This window comes from Trichoplusia ni, chromosome 8 (genome assembly GCF_003590095.1).
Source record: "Trichoplusia ni isolate ovarian cell line Hi5 chromosome 8, tn1, whole genome shotgun sequence".
NCBI classification, from domain to species: Eukaryota; Metazoa; Arthropoda; class Insecta; order Lepidoptera; family Noctuidae; genus Trichoplusia; species Trichoplusia ni.
Window position 1 is genome coordinate 5,477,269 of NC_039485.1, and position 17,115 is coordinate 5,494,383.

General features: G+C 34.0%; 2 protein-coding genes across 2 annotated transcripts; one reads left to right on the forward strand and one right to left on the reverse strand.

Moving 5' to 3' along the window:
* Positions 1-13,625, forward strand: LOC113496629. Its single transcript, XM_026875907.1, has 32 exons — positions 1-129; positions 208-1,282; positions 1,365-1,605; positions 1,697-1,814; positions 1,888-2,142; positions 2,325-2,911; positions 2,996-3,150; positions 4,023-4,208; positions 4,703-4,826; positions 4,910-5,063; positions 5,325-5,548; positions 6,231-6,444; positions 6,600-6,796; positions 7,136-7,300; positions 7,501-7,707; positions 7,903-8,107; positions 8,429-8,615; positions 8,880-9,057; positions 9,199-9,420; positions 9,494-9,661; positions 10,015-10,113; positions 10,192-10,275; positions 10,348-10,451; positions 10,530-10,579; positions 10,648-10,846; positions 10,958-11,170; positions 11,291-11,432; positions 11,672-11,816; positions 12,036-12,214; positions 12,513-12,734; positions 13,024-13,107; positions 13,403-13,625. The coding sequence occupies exons 1-32, from the start codon at positions 126-128 to the stop codon at positions 13,562-13,564; spliced, it is 6,549 nt and encodes a 2,182-aa protein (XP_026731708.1). The 5' UTR covers positions 1-125; the 3' UTR covers positions 13,565-13,625.
* Positions 13,626-13,684: 59 nt separating this feature from the next.
* LOC113496630 (non-structural maintenance of chromosomes element 1 homolog) lies at positions 13,685-16,912 on the reverse strand. The gene is made up of 5 exons (XM_026875908.1): positions 16,661-16,912; positions 16,172-16,470; positions 15,505-15,663; positions 14,884-15,017; positions 13,685-14,133 (listed from the first exon to the last, which is right to left on the reverse strand). Exons 1-5 carry the CDS (start codon positions 16,761-16,763, stop codon positions 13,962-13,964), a joined length of 867 nt encoding a protein of 288 aa, XP_026731709.1. The 5' UTR covers positions 16,764-16,912; the 3' UTR covers positions 13,685-13,961.
* Positions 16,913-17,115: the final 203 nt, after the last annotated feature.

Sequence of the window (17,115 nt, forward strand, 5' to 3'; positions counted from 1 at the left end):
ACCAACTAGATGTTTATGATATTTTATTTTGACAAGTTTTAAAATATTGAATCGCTAAATCAGTGATCTGGAGTCATGTTGAACGTAAACTTTTAACTGGACCGGGAGAATAAATAAACCAGAAAATGTGTAAGCATAACAATTTCTTTCCTCTTCATTACATCTTTTGTAAAAACTTTATTATTAATGATGTTTTGTATTTGTTAGCTGATAACGAAGATCACAAAGAAAAACCTCATTTAGACATTTACAAGTTTAGACGAAGACATGACAGAGCTGATTTGGCTCTAAATAATCCACAAATACCGTCGAGAATCGGGGCAGCTTCACCAAATGTGCGCATGGAAATTGGTGCAGACAAACGTCAAAAAACTTACGCAATATTACAAGAAGCACGGTCTGAATTTACTACAAACAGCAAGCTGCGAACCATTCTACTGATCTATTCTAACCCTGCCTGGAAAATATTCATACTCACAACAATATTCATTGCATACATTCTGGATACCTGCATTTACACTTTTTGTAAAGCTACACATAAACCATATTTGGCAATAATCATTTTATTGTGCTTCAATTTTATTTTTACTTTTGACGTGGTTATCATTGTTGGGTTGAAATTTTTTAAGAAATGGAGAAAAACCCTTAATCTGGTAGAACCAGAAACATATAAAGTTGTGCTGAACATAATTTTGGCGATTCCATTTTCAGTACTGTACTTACTTGACACCGATGTGATACCGTTTAGTTTCGATATTTACGCGATCGCGCCGATTACAGCGTCCATTCGAGTGTACAGGATAATCGAATATTTCTACAATCGATCTTCGCAAGCCGGCAGCAATCAATGGACAACGTTTTTGTCACAGTATCTAATACTTTTCTTCTTGTCAGTTCATACTTGGGCATGTGTATGGTACCTGTTTGCAAATAGAAGCTTCGACATACATAAAATTCGTACATCGTGGTCACTCGCTGCTATATACTTGCCAACTGAAGTAACAGTCGACTGGTATTATGTTTGCACATATTGGTCTGTTATGTTTCTCACTACGAACGCTCTCGGAGATTTGTACCCAGTGACCACTTCTGAAAGAGTGATAGCCATATTAGCGACCTTACTGGGGTTCCTGCTAACAACAATTGTATTCGTGGGTTCTCTAACATCGCAATTCATTACTATAACAACTAGGAGATCCAAATATGTACGGCAGCTTAAGAAAATAAAGAATCATCTCCGGTTGATCAAAATGGATTCCGACACCACAAAACGTATCATTAGGTTAGCAAAGTTCTTTAGTAATAGAATATTTTTACAGCCCAACTAAAAAATGGTTCAAAAATAACCAAAATATATTTTTCAGGTATTACGAAGACCTTTGGTATCAAAAATCTGGAGTATTCAAACCAAAACTCCTAGGACTTCTTCCTTATCCTCTACAAATGGAAATTTGCTACGACCTAAATGCTGTTCCACTGTATAGTTCTTTAATATTTAGGAAGCTGCCAGAGGCATTTCTAAGGAGGCTGTCCTTAGATATGAGTCATCAATTTTATTTACCAGGAGATGTTGTGTACAGCCACAACCAGAACAAGACTATTATGGTAATGTTGCATATAAATTGACTATTTAAAGTTATAATTAGCTATGTGCCGCTAAGATCATTAATATCACCTCGTTGCAATTCCATTCTAGGTATGTGTTACAAGTGGCGTATTAGAATTATTGTCTGATGAAGACGACGAAAGCCCTATGATTTCTTTTGCAAAAGGCACTTGTTTTGGAGAAACGTCATTAGTATACAACATACCAGGTAAATATAAATATCATCTACAACGCAATAGGACAATTTGAGTAGAAGACTAAAGTTTACTTTATTTACACAGCACGATGCACGGTAAAAGCTGCGACGTATGTCGAGTGCCAAGTCTTAGAAAAAACTAAGTTCATTAAACTGATGATAACTTACCCAGACCTAGTTGATTCAATACGTTCTGAAATACAAACGAGAATAACAAGAGCTCGGATGAGGAAATTGAAACAAGGAGATCGAAATGAATTTTCTTTAAACATCTACGCTTCTAAAGATCGAAAGAAAAGCAGTATAAAATGTTTGAAGGACAAATTGAGATACATTCAAGGTACCAAAGAAGATTTGTAATATTTTTCTCTTTATTTAGCAAGGTCATGAAAAAAAACCTTATGAATCTAGCAATCGATATTGTGTTCCAAAGTCAAAGATAAAGGAAAACAGCACCCACAAATTAATATAAAAGTCTTTTATAATAATGGTTTCAGTAAAAGTATTATCAATCCTTTACAGGTTCAACAGATGTCGACCCTCTAACAAAAGACGACGATCTCGACGAACATTGTTTAGACCTGTACATACTGTCGGAACACATTAAGAAAAAGAAAACCAAGTTCACTTGCATACAACCCCAATTTCCTTGGATACTGGAAGCTGATTGTCCTCTAGTTAAATATTGGGAACTTTACATGCTTTGTGTTGTCTTCTACATTTGCATCGTCTACCCTTATTTCATTGGATTTCATCGAACATTTCCCGATGGAATTTATTTTTACGCCCAGATAATCATCACCATTTCGCTTATTCTAAATCTCTTTATGACCTCTGTAACAGCCGTAAAAACTAAGAAGAAATACTTTAAAACATTCCGACACATACTGAACTACAGAATGAACACTCTTGGCTTTTACCTCGACGTTGTGGCAATCATGCCATTCGAATACATTGTTACAATACATCAGACTGTTAAATATCACGATAATTACAGAGACCATTTGTTTACTCTATGTAAAGGTATTAAACTTTGCCTAGTATGGAGATTGTCAAGTTTTTTTGAGAAATTGGAAAGAAAATTGCTATTGAATTCGCTGCTTGTAAAGGTATCTTCCTACACGAAATATTTATCGGAATATAATCAGATAATACAAGTTTTGGCCTATGAAAATTGATGTTGGATGTTTCAGATTGTCAAATATTGCGTTTATATTTGCCTGCTGTGCTATTGGTCCGGCGTTATTTTATACATGGAATCTTGTTTCGTAAACCGATGTTCAGAAAACTCTTGGTTTAGCAGAGCATTAATTTGGGAAGACCAAAAAAGCGGTTTCCGATCCTCAAAGTAAGTTATAACTAGCATATTTAATCAATTTTAATGATCTTAATTCTTTATTGGTAATGTGTGGGCGATATGTGGGTTTATGTCGAAACTAAGCTTTCTCGATGTCTCTAACTTCAGCCTTCTTTATAAAGCGATTACATAAACTCAGTTCTCCAAATGCATGGTATTGCATGTAATATGACTGCGACGTAATACATTATTTTGGTTCGGGCCGATATGATTCATCTAGCATTAATACTGTACCTATTAAACTTTTCCGTTGAATTATATATTTTTATGAGTCATTATAAAATACAGCATCATTATTTAATAAATCTGATGGCATCCGTCCTGCGCGTGAACTACTTCAGACTATTTTATTTCTTATAATTAGGACAAAAAGATCTTTATTGGACAAACAACAATTATTCATCAGGCATATTATGTTTTAGCGCAATCTGGTAAATTATATATTTCCTTAATAAATTAACTCATATTTAGAATTATATAAATGGCAAGGGCATATGGCGCGAATATTATGACTTAGTACTCAAGTGCTATATAATAAACAGTGTCAGTCATTAGATAAGGATAACATACCCAGTCCAATTTAATTAAGATTTAATGCCTCTGACATAAACAGTACCTCGTTACTGCAATATTTACTTTACAATATCCTGCATAACAATTTATAATTCTTTCTATTTTTTAATTTTCAATCAGGCTTGATTGACCTCCTGCTATGCTTTTTCCCATGTTATAACCAGTCATCTTCTTTATTTATCAAGTCTAGCTGAATATACTGCTAGTCCAGTACTAGGTCCAATATTTTTTACCAATACCGTCCAGCTTTATACTCTTCGTTCTTAAGCCATTAACTTGTTCTCTTTCAGAACTCAATACCCAATAGTCACATCCATATACTTCGCGACAACCATCCTACTTTCCGTCGGGTACGGGGACTATACGCCTGGTGATATCTACGACATGGCGTTCATAGCCTTTCTAAGCCTCTACGGAGTTCTACTCTCCGGTTATTGTGTGTCCGAGTTCTCAGCTGTAGTAACACATTGGTCAAGGTAACAACCCACATGTGATTGTAGTTGCAAACAAGTGACAAAAAATGTTTTGTATCAATTATGCTGAATGGCTACCACGGATCAGTCGAAGCGAGGTCAAGCCTCATTTACTGCAGTCATTTCTAAAAAGGGCGAACGGAGTTTGCTATGATAAACCCAATCCCCTTCATCCAAATGCAATAAATTGTAATTAAAATTGATAACGCGTATCTAATGTTTGTATTATGAAGACATTATTTATAATGCATTCAGTAACTTCAATTTAGGATCATGAGTTTGTATTCCCCTCGTGAATTAATGCTGAACTCAGTTTTTTGACTTAACGACGACTTTTAGCAATTGAATATTTAGCAAATAGCGAAATAATGCGTTTTAATTACCTACTCAATAGGTACCTGACGACATCAATTATAAGTAAGTATGTACTAGATGTGAAACCAGTATAAGGTAGTTAGGACAGTAGTATTTAAATATTTGTCTTTCCCATTATACAGAACAAAAACTGCATTCTTGGAAGTAATAATAACAATAGACAAATTCATGAAAGAGAACAACATGCATCCAGCAATAAAATCTAGGATAATGGCATTCTACGAATTGCAGTGGCAATATAATTCGGTAATTACTTACTTCGTGTGTTAAAACATCTAACATCCTCTGAGAATATCTCGCAACAGCTAAAATTCTATTTTTACTTTAAGGGCGTAGAATTAACGGACGATAATTGGTTGGAAAAGACAGTAGTGCCAACTGAATTAAGAAAAAAAGTATTGCATCAAGCTAGATTCAAAGCGTTGACTTCAATAAAATTCTTTCAAGTGAAGAACAAGGCATATATTCACACACTGACAGAAGGTATTCAATTCGACACTCTTAAATGCAATGTAGTACATGACATCAATTCTAAAATGTCCTAATTAGATGCTACAATTTAATGGACTTTTGTCACGACAGAACTTAGTCCAAAAACTTTCCTATAAAAGCTAAAGTTAATTGACATCAATCATCAAATTGATCAAAATGCCTTTTAATCCTGGCTGGAAGTTCCTGAGTTTGGAATTCAAGGCTATATAAATTTCACATCAATTCTGTCAATAAAAACAATTTGTTTTATAGCCGCCCGAGACATAATTTTACCGCCTGGTGAAATAGTTTTCTATGGAGGTACTGTTACGAGAGAACTGTATATAATCGAGAGTGGATATTGTTTGGTGACGTCCAATGAAATGAGGGAGATGAAAAGCGAGAGGGTGATAGGCCCTGGAAACCATATTGGATTACTGGTGCTGCTTTATGGTGTACCCACACTCAGCACTGTTATTACGTTAACACATTGCAAGGTAAAATATCGTGTCTTTATCTTATTGTGTTCTAATAAAATATGTATCAGAAATAATTAAATTATGTGCATTAAATAAATACATAAGGAATAATGGGACATTGAGTCTAGATACTGTTTGCTTGCCTTGAATGACTGTTTTGATAAATATAAATTTTAACTGAAATTCGTTCTGGTATCCTATAGCGAATTTATGTCATGAAAGACCATATTAAAAGATTTAAGATACAATGTACTGTATTGATTGCTTCCATTCTTTATTTGACCAGACTATACGCAGACTTTGTTTTTATAAAACAGTTTAACAAATAAAAATAACAAATGACAATTCATTTTCCTGAATTGCCTTTTTCAAAGCGCAGAATAATAAATAGTATAGGACCATATTAGTATGGAAATCAAAGATATACAGGTTGATTGATATCGTTAGATACGTCGCTAATAAAATTAGGTAGATAAATTGTCGTCCCACACAAGGTAATTTTGGGATAAAAAGTAATGCCATAATGGTACAGTCGAGATAGGAACAAAAAGTAAAATAATTAACAGTACCATTATCATATTAGCATGACAAAAACCATTTTGTTTTGTTCAACTGTCAAAGAATTACGTCCTAGAATTTTTTTGGGACAGATGTTACTTACATTCATTAGAATAATGTCCTATAGTCTAATAATTTCTAGCTGGTTAGCGTAAGCCACTACGCATACACGTCGGCACTGAGCCTGTTTCCAGACATGAAAGAACATGAAGGCTTAATGAAACCTGAAGAACTTCAGAAAATAGAGATTCAAGCTAAATCGCAGAGCACCGACTCTTATTTGCAACATTACAATCGGCTGACGGAGAAGAAACAGAAAGTCAGGATTACAAGTCTTCTCCAAGAGTTTTTCAATAGTAAGTAGTAGTAACTTTACTAGATAAACCTAAGAAACAGAGAGATAATATCAAGACGGGGCGGTAAGCCTCCGAAAGCATAAACTGAATCATCAACCCTGCAACAGACGCAAAAGGGTAATAACAAGTAAGTAAATAGCATTTTTATTTTTCAGATTCTTTCATTGACCTCTCTTTGGAATACAAGAAAAACAAGGAAAGCTACTGGAAATCTTTTAAACAATTTCAAATTCTGAACAATGTTGCGCCGTATTTATTGATGCCCATAGCCATCAGACCAGACGGGATATTCTTAAAAACGTGGGCGATCATTCGCATAATCACTGCATTTTTATTATGTTTACTCATACCTGTAAGATTTTATTCTGACATTTGTATGAATATATAGTCGTCTTCTTTAGGTGCGTCTAGGCAGTCTATCAAATCTATTCTAGGATTCTTATTTTGGTAACACCTTAATACGGAAGCTAGACGTATTTTGAACGAAAATAACATGTATTCTGATTTCTCTGAAATGATTTCGCGTGAAATTTTCAACGCTAATTGAACCATTTATTTTAGTTTCGTAATCTCGTATTAAGTGAAAAGATTTATGAGTTTTGTACAAGCAAGTCCCATTTGTTTCATTTTAGTGGGTGTCGTTATAAACATTGAACATTTGTTTCAAATCATTTAACAACTTTTATTCAAGGTGGTTGTTTCTATGGCTCCATTGTTCGGAACATTTAATATTACATTGATAATTTTGGAGACCATCTGCTATATTGACATGTATTTGATGCTTCACGTGGCTTATTACGGGTCGCAAAACCAATTGATATATCATCCTTATATGACTGCAAAACATTACCTTCAAGTAAGTATCTTAATGAAATACTGGGTTGATAAGTAATCAGGCCAAAAAGACAATAACTAAACTTAAAAAAAAAATGATCAACGAAGTTAGAATGCTTGTCTTATGATAGAAACTATCTTGTCTTACAAAGTGATATCAGATTGATGTAGTAGATATACATAGAAACACATGCTAATTATACAATATCTGAACAATTTCAGGGACAATTCGTAGTAGACATTCTAATATGCTGCCCTTGGTACGCAATATGGAAGCTTTTCGTTCCCAAACACAATGAGGATCACACAGAGGAGGACCACGAAGTGAATCACCACATGTTCCACTGCGCATTAAGAATGATTAACGTTTTACAAGTAATCAAATTGTACGCAGCGTCGTGGGCGGAATCTATCGGCGCTTTAAGACGGGTGAGACCGTCTATGCAATACGTTAACCACCGTGAGACATAGGAAGCTATAAAAAACACTGCATCCGACTAATCGAAGTATTAAATCTAATGTTTTATGGATGTATTCAACAGTCATTTTAAAATGGCTGTATATTTGATCTATGTTGTCATGTTGTAATAAACTTTAAATTTAATTTACTATTGTTTCTTTCAGGCATACTTCATGAGTGTGATTCACTTTCTTCTTCTAACGTTATTCTTTTTAAATCTGTATACTTCACTGCTGATCACTCTATCCTGTCGATACGTAAAGGCAGATGATCCTGAAGATTTTGAATATCAAATGTTAAAACTTGCCCAGAAAATGAAATACATAAAAACGAATTTTCATCCGGACGGCAACATGGTTTGTAAGGAAGGTGAGATTTTAAACATGCGCTAACTTGCCCTATTAAATAATGTTTATACTTTTCTTCTAGTAAATCAGGGAACACGAACTAACGTTTTCTTACTTATCTTGCTCCCTTTTTGGCTCGTTTGCAAAATTCGGGACCAAGTTACTAAGACTTCGTAGCGAACCTAATATGTATAACATAATCTTCATGGGCTGATCAGCCCAGAATTATCTAAATCTGGGCATATTCCCCGCTTGTAATTCAGAGAATGCTCAATTTGGGTCGGACACATAAATTTATTTACGACGTTAATAATCATAACACTATCCCTGATTAATTCTACAGGATCTTGGATAGATGGGATTATAATTATCAAGGGAGATTACATGTCACCGACGAAAGTGTTTCTACTGGCTTACTATTGGGCAGCGACCAGTTTCGGAGGGGCCGGATTCGGCGATATCACTCCACAGAATATAGTTCACATGATAATGTGTATTTGTGTTAACATTCATGGAGTTCTATTTTTCGGGTATGTTTCGCAGAAAACATTCAAATATGAAATATTGACGAACAATAAAGTGCTCATAACTAATATGAGCACACTGTTAGAAATTTTGCCAAGAGACTGTCACAACAGTCATATTTGTTAAATCGACATCATTAATTAATTGAGAATGGATCCACACGCGTATTTTACGATCACATCCACTTAATAGCTCTCCACATTTGCTCTAGCCCCGTCTATTGGATTGCAGTTTTAATACTAGATAATTGCCTCTAAACAATTTTATAGGTATGTATATTCAAGAATAGCATCACTTAAAGCAATGGCTGATCAAGTAGTGACCAAGTTCCAAGAGGATCTGAAACATTTAGAAATGTTTCTGAACAGAGAGAAAGTCCCTTTTGCACTGAAGAAGACGGTTATTGAGTATTGGAAATACCAATGGAAGAGAACTGGTGGGTGGTCGGTAAGGAACTTGCTAATCCTAATTAAAGACCGTCACTGTCTTTAAACAAAGTTTTTAGTAAAATTTTGGTTAGTTTATTCCGCGTTTCATTACCATGTGACATGAATAAAATAATAAATACATCTAATATAATTGGCATAGCATCAATCTATTCTGGGGAAACTACATGCAAACTTAAACGAAGACGCAGTATTATATATGTACGAGAAAACGTTAAGAGAAATACCCTTGTTCGAGGATGTTGAGTATTCTTTCTTCAGAGCATTTGCAAAGAAACTTAAGGAACTGTATTTCCAAAAAGGATACATGGTGATGAGGGCAAATGAAGTGATAGATACAATGTATATTATTTACAGAGGAAAGGTAAGCTGCTGAACAAACTTCTTGTGTATTAAAGTTTACTCCAGAACTTGAAATTTCGTTTCTTTGTTGGTAGGTGGATATAATGTCTAATGTGAACGAAGTGGAAGCTTGCATGGGACCTGGAGGTATATTTGGTAACATACGAGGAGCAACGAAGTATTTAACCATGTCCAATGTTACCGCTTCAAGGAATATAGATTTACTCTGTATTCAGGGTCGCGACTTTTATACGCTTTTAAAGGTACTGTTCCTATGAATTAACAAATAGCTAAAAAGATGCATGGAAGGGAGATTTTTCGAAATGTTTATTTGGCTCTACTTGACAATTGGAAGGCAAGTATAACAGTTAGGGGAGTCATTTGGCTATGTATGTTGAGTATCTTATAAACGAAGAACGTTTGGTTGGGTTTAATCTTAACCGTGCATTAAGTGCATGTTTTCCGTCAATCTAGACAGGTAAATCACTTTAGAATGTAATACTTATTTTTAGCTGCACTAGAAGCTCCAGTTCTTTACCGTTCGCCCTTTCTTTAGCTGTTCCTACCCAATGAAGGATTGATGGTGATGATTTTAATATTGGACTGAAAATTTCAGAGCTATCCGTCAGTCTTAAGGAAAGTAAAACTGTCAGTGGAATCTGCACCTAAAGATTATGTTTTACCGACTCTTGTTTCTGAGAGAAATAGTACCGAGGTAATTAAAACAAATTGGTCCTTGAAGTCATTTGCTTAAAACCTGTTATTGTATCCGACAATTTTGTTACATTTCCAGCAAATGTTCAACTTTCCATTATCTTACGAGACCGGAGAAGAGGAGGAAGAAGACAGTGAGATGGATCCGAATGTATACTTAGAGGTTAGCCAAAAATACTTTAAGCTTGTAATATTAAGGTTCCAAATAATTTTAATCGCGATTGACTTCCCGCAGAGTCCAGAGAAAAGTATCGCGGAATCTCATGGGTCAAAATCTATTACTTCCATGGGCAATGTGGATTATACTCCAGCTTTACTACTGATATTTAAACCTCACAGGTAAACATGTGACTAACATTATTTCACTGAAATATAATAAAAAATAAAAGTTATTTTAACAAACGAATTATGTTTCAGATGGTTTCGTAGCAGCATTATTCCTGACAGCAAACTAGTTACATTTATGGGTAGGCTATTTACTTCAATGACTTTAAATCAAAATCAAAAAGATATTAATATTTGTTCTTATTTTCAGAATATCTTATTCTCTGCATATCTTACATGGATTTTATGTTACTAGTGTATCAAATGGCTTTTCTTTCCGTGCCTTACTTCTTCCACGTCTGCGTCATATTCGATATTTTATTTGTATTTAAAGCGTTCTTAGATTTTCATAGTGGGTATATGAATAGATATGGAGATTACGTTTTGAATCCACATAAAGTGAGAAAAATGTAAGCACTTTTGCTTTATTTCATTTCATTATAGATGTGTTATCATCTTTAAAGATTTTGCCTTCATGGAAGAGCAAGACTTAAAGAATTCAAACGTTTTTATGATTTCAGGTACTTTTCAAAAGTGTATCTTCGCCGACGTGACTTTCTAGCAAACTTCCTCATATGCTACGTCGTTTTTGCACTGTCTTTATCCAGATCAATGAAAATGGCCCTGTTTTGTTATGCGCGGTCACCGCAACTTTTCAGAATTTCCTATTTGTTTACTTACAGAACGCATAGGAAATCGAGTATTGGTTCGGCGAATTTATTATTTAAACTGACGTTAGTATTACAAGTGATGCAAATCATTGTTTATAACTTCCTAGTAACAAGTAGCTTCGAAATGATTTGTACTTCATAATTTATTGTATAATGTGTACTATTTTATCTTAATGATTTCAGAACAATTGCTATATGGGCGTCGATATTATCGCACGTGAATGCTTGCATATTCTTTAAGCTATCGTGCCTAACCCCTGTCCACTGTACTTCTGCTAACTGGATGTCAAAAGAGGCTCTCAATTTACGAGCAAAATACTCGGAGGTAACAGTTCTTTCATACACAGATCTATATAGCTGAGATTTTGGGTGTATAGTATAGGATACATTTTCATTTTTGTAACAGGTGTACGATAGCTAATGCATACTTTTTGAAAATCCCTACCATGAAATAGAGACCTTCTTACTCTTTTGAAGTTGGTCTTAGTCGATTACATAATATATCCTTTTATGGGTTAACGATCCTCCTTGCTTTGTATTATTAATGTAATTTTACAATTTCAGGGTAACTTCTTTGCCCTGTACGTGGCAGCTCTATGGTATATGATTAACTTACTAACTATAACTGGCACCGGAGATGTATCCTCGCAAAACAGTTTCGAAGTAATCGAGACTATTATTGTAATAATAGTTATTAAGTTTTGCACAGGTAAGAAATAACTTATCACAGTATTAAATCTATCTATATATGTATACCTAAAATGCTTATTAACAACTACTTAACCAAAAAACTAAATACCTACTAACTAATGTAAAATTTTAATAAAATGTCCATTCTTATTTTGGCAAGAAACACTTGCTCTCAGTGAGCTACAGAGAAGCCAACAATATGAATAGCAACTTCAAAACTTATTACCAAATTTTACAGGTCTTCTCATATCGGAAATGTCGGCTATGATCACTGCTCACTCTTCTTCTCGCATAGCATACGACTACGATATCAATGAATTGAGGGACGGTCTCCGCGATATGGACTTAAGTGTACATCAAATGAGTAAAATGTGGGACTATGTACGTGAATTGTGGAATAGACAGCAAGGGAAACAGGTATTTGAAAAGCAAATAATCAAATTTGAAATAATAAGCTAAGTGTGGTAAGAAACTTCAATTTTATCGAGACCCGCCGAGATGTTGCCTAGCATTAAAGATACTAATTTCAATGGAGTTCCCGACTCATGCAATTGATGTAATTCTGATATATATAAAAAATGCAATACCATTGGCTAGCTTGACCAGGTGCGTTTGTTAGGTCAACATAAAGATCTAACTAAAAAAACTATTCCACCCAAGTAAAAAAATCAGGAAGCACAGAAAAAACAGAATTACTATATTTAAATTGTTTTAGATGCCGTCACTTGTCTACAAGCTGCCGTTTAGACTTCGTTGTCAAGTAATGCAAGCGGTATACGGCTCTCACATCAGGGAATCCGTTATATTCAGTAAAACAGATGACGACTTCAGACGAATGTTGGCTATGTGGATGAAACACTGTGTGTTCTTCCCTGGGAACTATATAGTGCAGTGCGGCGACTCTGATCAATGTATTTATTTTATACATAGAGGGCAGGTATGTTGTTTGGTATTTTTATTTTAATAATACACGGGCCGTTATCGCAGGCACCCTACCTGCGGAACCCTTGGAGCCTACATGCGGAAAAGGGAGTTCATCACCAGTAACCAGTAACCAGTAGAGTAGTTACAGTAGCAGAGCACGACTAATAGGTAGTAGGGTACAACACCAGAAGAACAAAGATGGTATTCTGATCACCTTCTTGTGACATTGGCAATGAAGTAGTATCCAACTAGTGTGTGTCCAAGTTGTAGATAAAGACACATAAATTTACTCAACTTTCCAGGTTGAAGTGTTGACTGTGCATCCAAACTTGACGGAATCTATATACGACGTATTAGGACCTGAAGATAGCTTTGGCATTGCTCAGGTTCTGTTCAAATATTATTTTCAGTCACTAAATAATTCAGTTAGAAACAAATGTCAAATTTACCAGTACGATGGTTGTTAGAAAAGCTATACAAGGCCCTAGTAACCGATACTCAATAAGAGAGAGACAGAAAGTTAAAGTGAGACCGGGCTCAGTTGATTATTGATTTGACTTAACAACAAGCTCTTTCGTACTCTTGTAGAGTAACAGTCTTGAGCGACAGAAAAGGATAGAAGTACATTGTTTTTCGCGATTTAATTCCAGATTTAGGTAGTCTAAATTATTGTTTTCACAGGGTTTATTTGTTGGAGTCGCTCACCATTTTTCGTTCCGTGCACGGACTGTGGTCGATATCGTCTATCTGAAGTTAGACCAATGGAAGTATTTACTGGACTACTACCCGAGATCAGCGAAAATCGTCCAGAGGAAAGTTGAAAATGTATATTTAGCTATATAATATTATTTTCCCGGTAGTTTTAGTTAATTTTAATGGTATTCGTTAATTAGAATAGTAAAGTTGATTATTTTATAAAATGTTCTTTTATTTGTAATTAAATTGACATGTTTAACTACATTTATTAACAAAAATATTAAAGCAAAGCAGCAGAATTATCTGTGGATAATCCGCGACCATATATATCAAATCAACAGTCTTAAAAAACAAATAAGAGTAAAATTGAATATAAAGCGAGTCATTCACAGATATTTCTGTCCCATTACAACTAAAGTTACTTAAAGAAACCGAAACTACATAACTTCTACAGAATCTCAAACTAATTAAAAATAAAATACAAAAGCTTATCAAATCAACATGGAATCTTACCAAAAAGGTTAGTTATCATTAGAGTTATAAACTAAGTTCGTTTTCGTTTTCTAGTCACTCTCTGTGAGATTTCTGGTATAACATCTTGAGACATTTCTACGTCTTGAGTGAGTTCAGTATTCTGAGTTGGATCAAGTTCTGTAGCATCATCTGAACGATTTGAAGTATCTAACTGCTGTGTCTCGGACTGAGCCAATCTGGAACTGAAAATAAATAAAATTATTTTGGGTTCATTTACTTAAAAATATTATTATTTGGCATATAATATTATGGCATAAAAATATAAAAACGTAATTTCAACTACAAGAAACTCTTCAGTCGTGATAGCGCCATCTATTAACTATATCTAATGGTAGATTAGTGTGATTATTAAATAAATAAATAAATAAATAAATAAATCTATCGACTGTTCACAATATTACGCAATATTCAGTTGGCTTATTTTAAAGCTAATGGTGAAAAAGTGAAAAAGTCAGTTGGTCCATTACATTCCTTCCCTAATAAACTAGTATGATAACTTCTTGAACCTATTTTTTTTTTCATTAGAGAAATCTGCGAAACTGGTAATTTTAAACATAAAGATACTAACAGTAGCTTGTTTACATAATGTATGTGACTTAAAAATTATGACAGAAAAATATTTCTATACTTTATATTCTAATTTATAATAATTTTGGATCATGAATCATGATGTGACAGCTATCGGGGCTATCCCAATAAACAGGCTTGGGTAAACCGTTATTAAAGACATAATTATTCCATAGCTGTAATCTGAGTATATGCTACATCATACTACTTATTAATTTGACACAATTAATGGGAGAAAAGTAGTAACAATTAGAAGAAAAGATGTCCTTACCTAATAATCAATGACTCAATGCTTATATTAAGATTCAAGATATAATTTGGTCAACATTTCCAAAAGAACAATTTTCAATTTAAAAAGCACTAACCTTCTCTCAGTCATACTCTCCAACTGATTTTCGAAGAAATCTATTTTACAACATGGCCACTTATTAACTTTCTCTAAATACCGCCTCAGACATCTTGTGTGAATGGCCATAGGACATCCAGGACAATTGTATCCCTGAAAACATTATGTTAACAATATAAATCAGTTAAATAGATAAGAAAATAGCTATCAAACATTATACATGCACCAGTTTATAATCCAATAAAATGGTGTAGGTCTATAATGTTTCAATACTAGCTCAAGGAATTCGCAAAATTTCAGTGCTAACCTTTGTTTAAATAAAAAGTTGCAAAGTAAGATAATTTGAAACATGTAACTAATTCTGTGTTTTCAGATTTATAGTTAAAATGCTTATGTTTCGCTAACTATTTTAATTAATAAAGGTATTATGGACAAAATTGATATCTTAGAAACTATAGGAAGCCACAAGATACAGCTAGTCAAAAATAATACAAGAAGAAGTCACTATTCAGTTGGTTATTGTTTTCACTGCATTATTTGCCCATTTATCCATCAAATTAGTGACAGATATGCCTGCAATCACTTAATGGCTTACATAGTACATAAACAGCTCAATATAAAAATCATATGCAATACATACTCTAAACACAATCCGCTTGCAAAGGCAGCATTCTTCAATGGAGTCGGGCATATTCTGGTGGAGGTATCCTTCAAATTCATGGATTGCTCGTACACCAAGAGCGTAGTTGTCCTGATCTTTATCCAAATATCTCATTCTGCACCAAGTTCCGAGCAATTTCTGGAATGTTTGAAACATTGTTTTTTGATTTGTGTTATTTATTGGTAACAGAAAAGTTTAAATATATTTAAATTTATAATAATTGGATAATAGATACCCATATGATCCAACAGGTAATAATTAAAATTAAATAACCATACATAAGAATCAATGCAAAATAGTGAGCAAGGGCTTATTCCACTGAAAACAGACAGTCTAACTTTACTATCCAGGCTGATGCCATGCCATCTCATAATAAATTACTTTTGTTCCAGTACTAGGTACTTAGTGGTCTCTGTTTCCATTTGCTGCACTAGATTAAACAAAGCTAGTTATCTGATCTAAAGTTTCGTATCTCTAACATATCTAGCATTTTGAAATTTATTAAGAAATCCTAAAATTAAAATTAAAACTAAGTGCTGAAGACACCATCAGTTTCAAATTACTTAATACATCTGCCTGCTTCCGTCTCAATCCACATTGGTATTGTACATGAATATTATAAATATATAAATAATTTCATACTCACTTCAGCATCACTTTTAGTAAAAGATGATTTCATTTTACTAACTAAATTCATAGCATGAATACCAGAGACCTGTCTAGATTCTGTAGTCATTATCTGTTCTAACAGTATTCTGAAATACTCAAGTTCAGTGGCGGAGAACACATTTTGTGATTTTGTAGCATCGTCGTAACCGAGAGATAGGAACACTACTACTTCATCATTTGTAAACTCATCTGTTGCTATTTTAATCTCCTGTTGGTATGGTTTTATTTCATCGTTTACGGCTTTAACAACGTCTTTTACTGTTATCTCCTCGTCACCTGAAATTTTTTAGTAGTATTTTAGTATACTGTGAGTATTTTAGTATGAAAAATCTTACCAGTACTTGGCGTAGCAATAGTGTTAATGAACATTTGAAAGATGGCCTTCTGTTCATTTGTCTTTTTAATGTGGAACTATTTGTTGGCGTATTATTTATTTAATTTTAACTTATATCTTATGTGAACTTACTATTACAATTATCTAAAAGTTTTTGAGCGTCTTCGACTGATATTACGCCTTGACTGGCTACCGTTCTCAGAAAAAATCTATGCGCATTACCGTACGGCGTCATGTTACAAAATAATGCTTATTACACAAAGGAAGGAATAGCTGTTAATTGAAATAAAGCAAAAGTTTCCGCCAAAACACCGCAAACTAAAATTACGAGCCACTGATCGCTCGCGGCATTTTTGTTTATTAAAAGAAATGTCAACTGTCAAATCACATTTTGTATATTGTTTATGGTCAAGATCTTTGGGTACAGGTATTTTGCGCCTGTTACTGTTATAACCATTGATATGGGACATGGGACAGCGTAGCGCAAATGCTAGGGTTCTGGTTCTACTTTCACAATAAAAATATATAAGAAATATTATCATCCTCTAACATCATATTTAGGAAACTGTGTCGTCAAAAAAATTGAT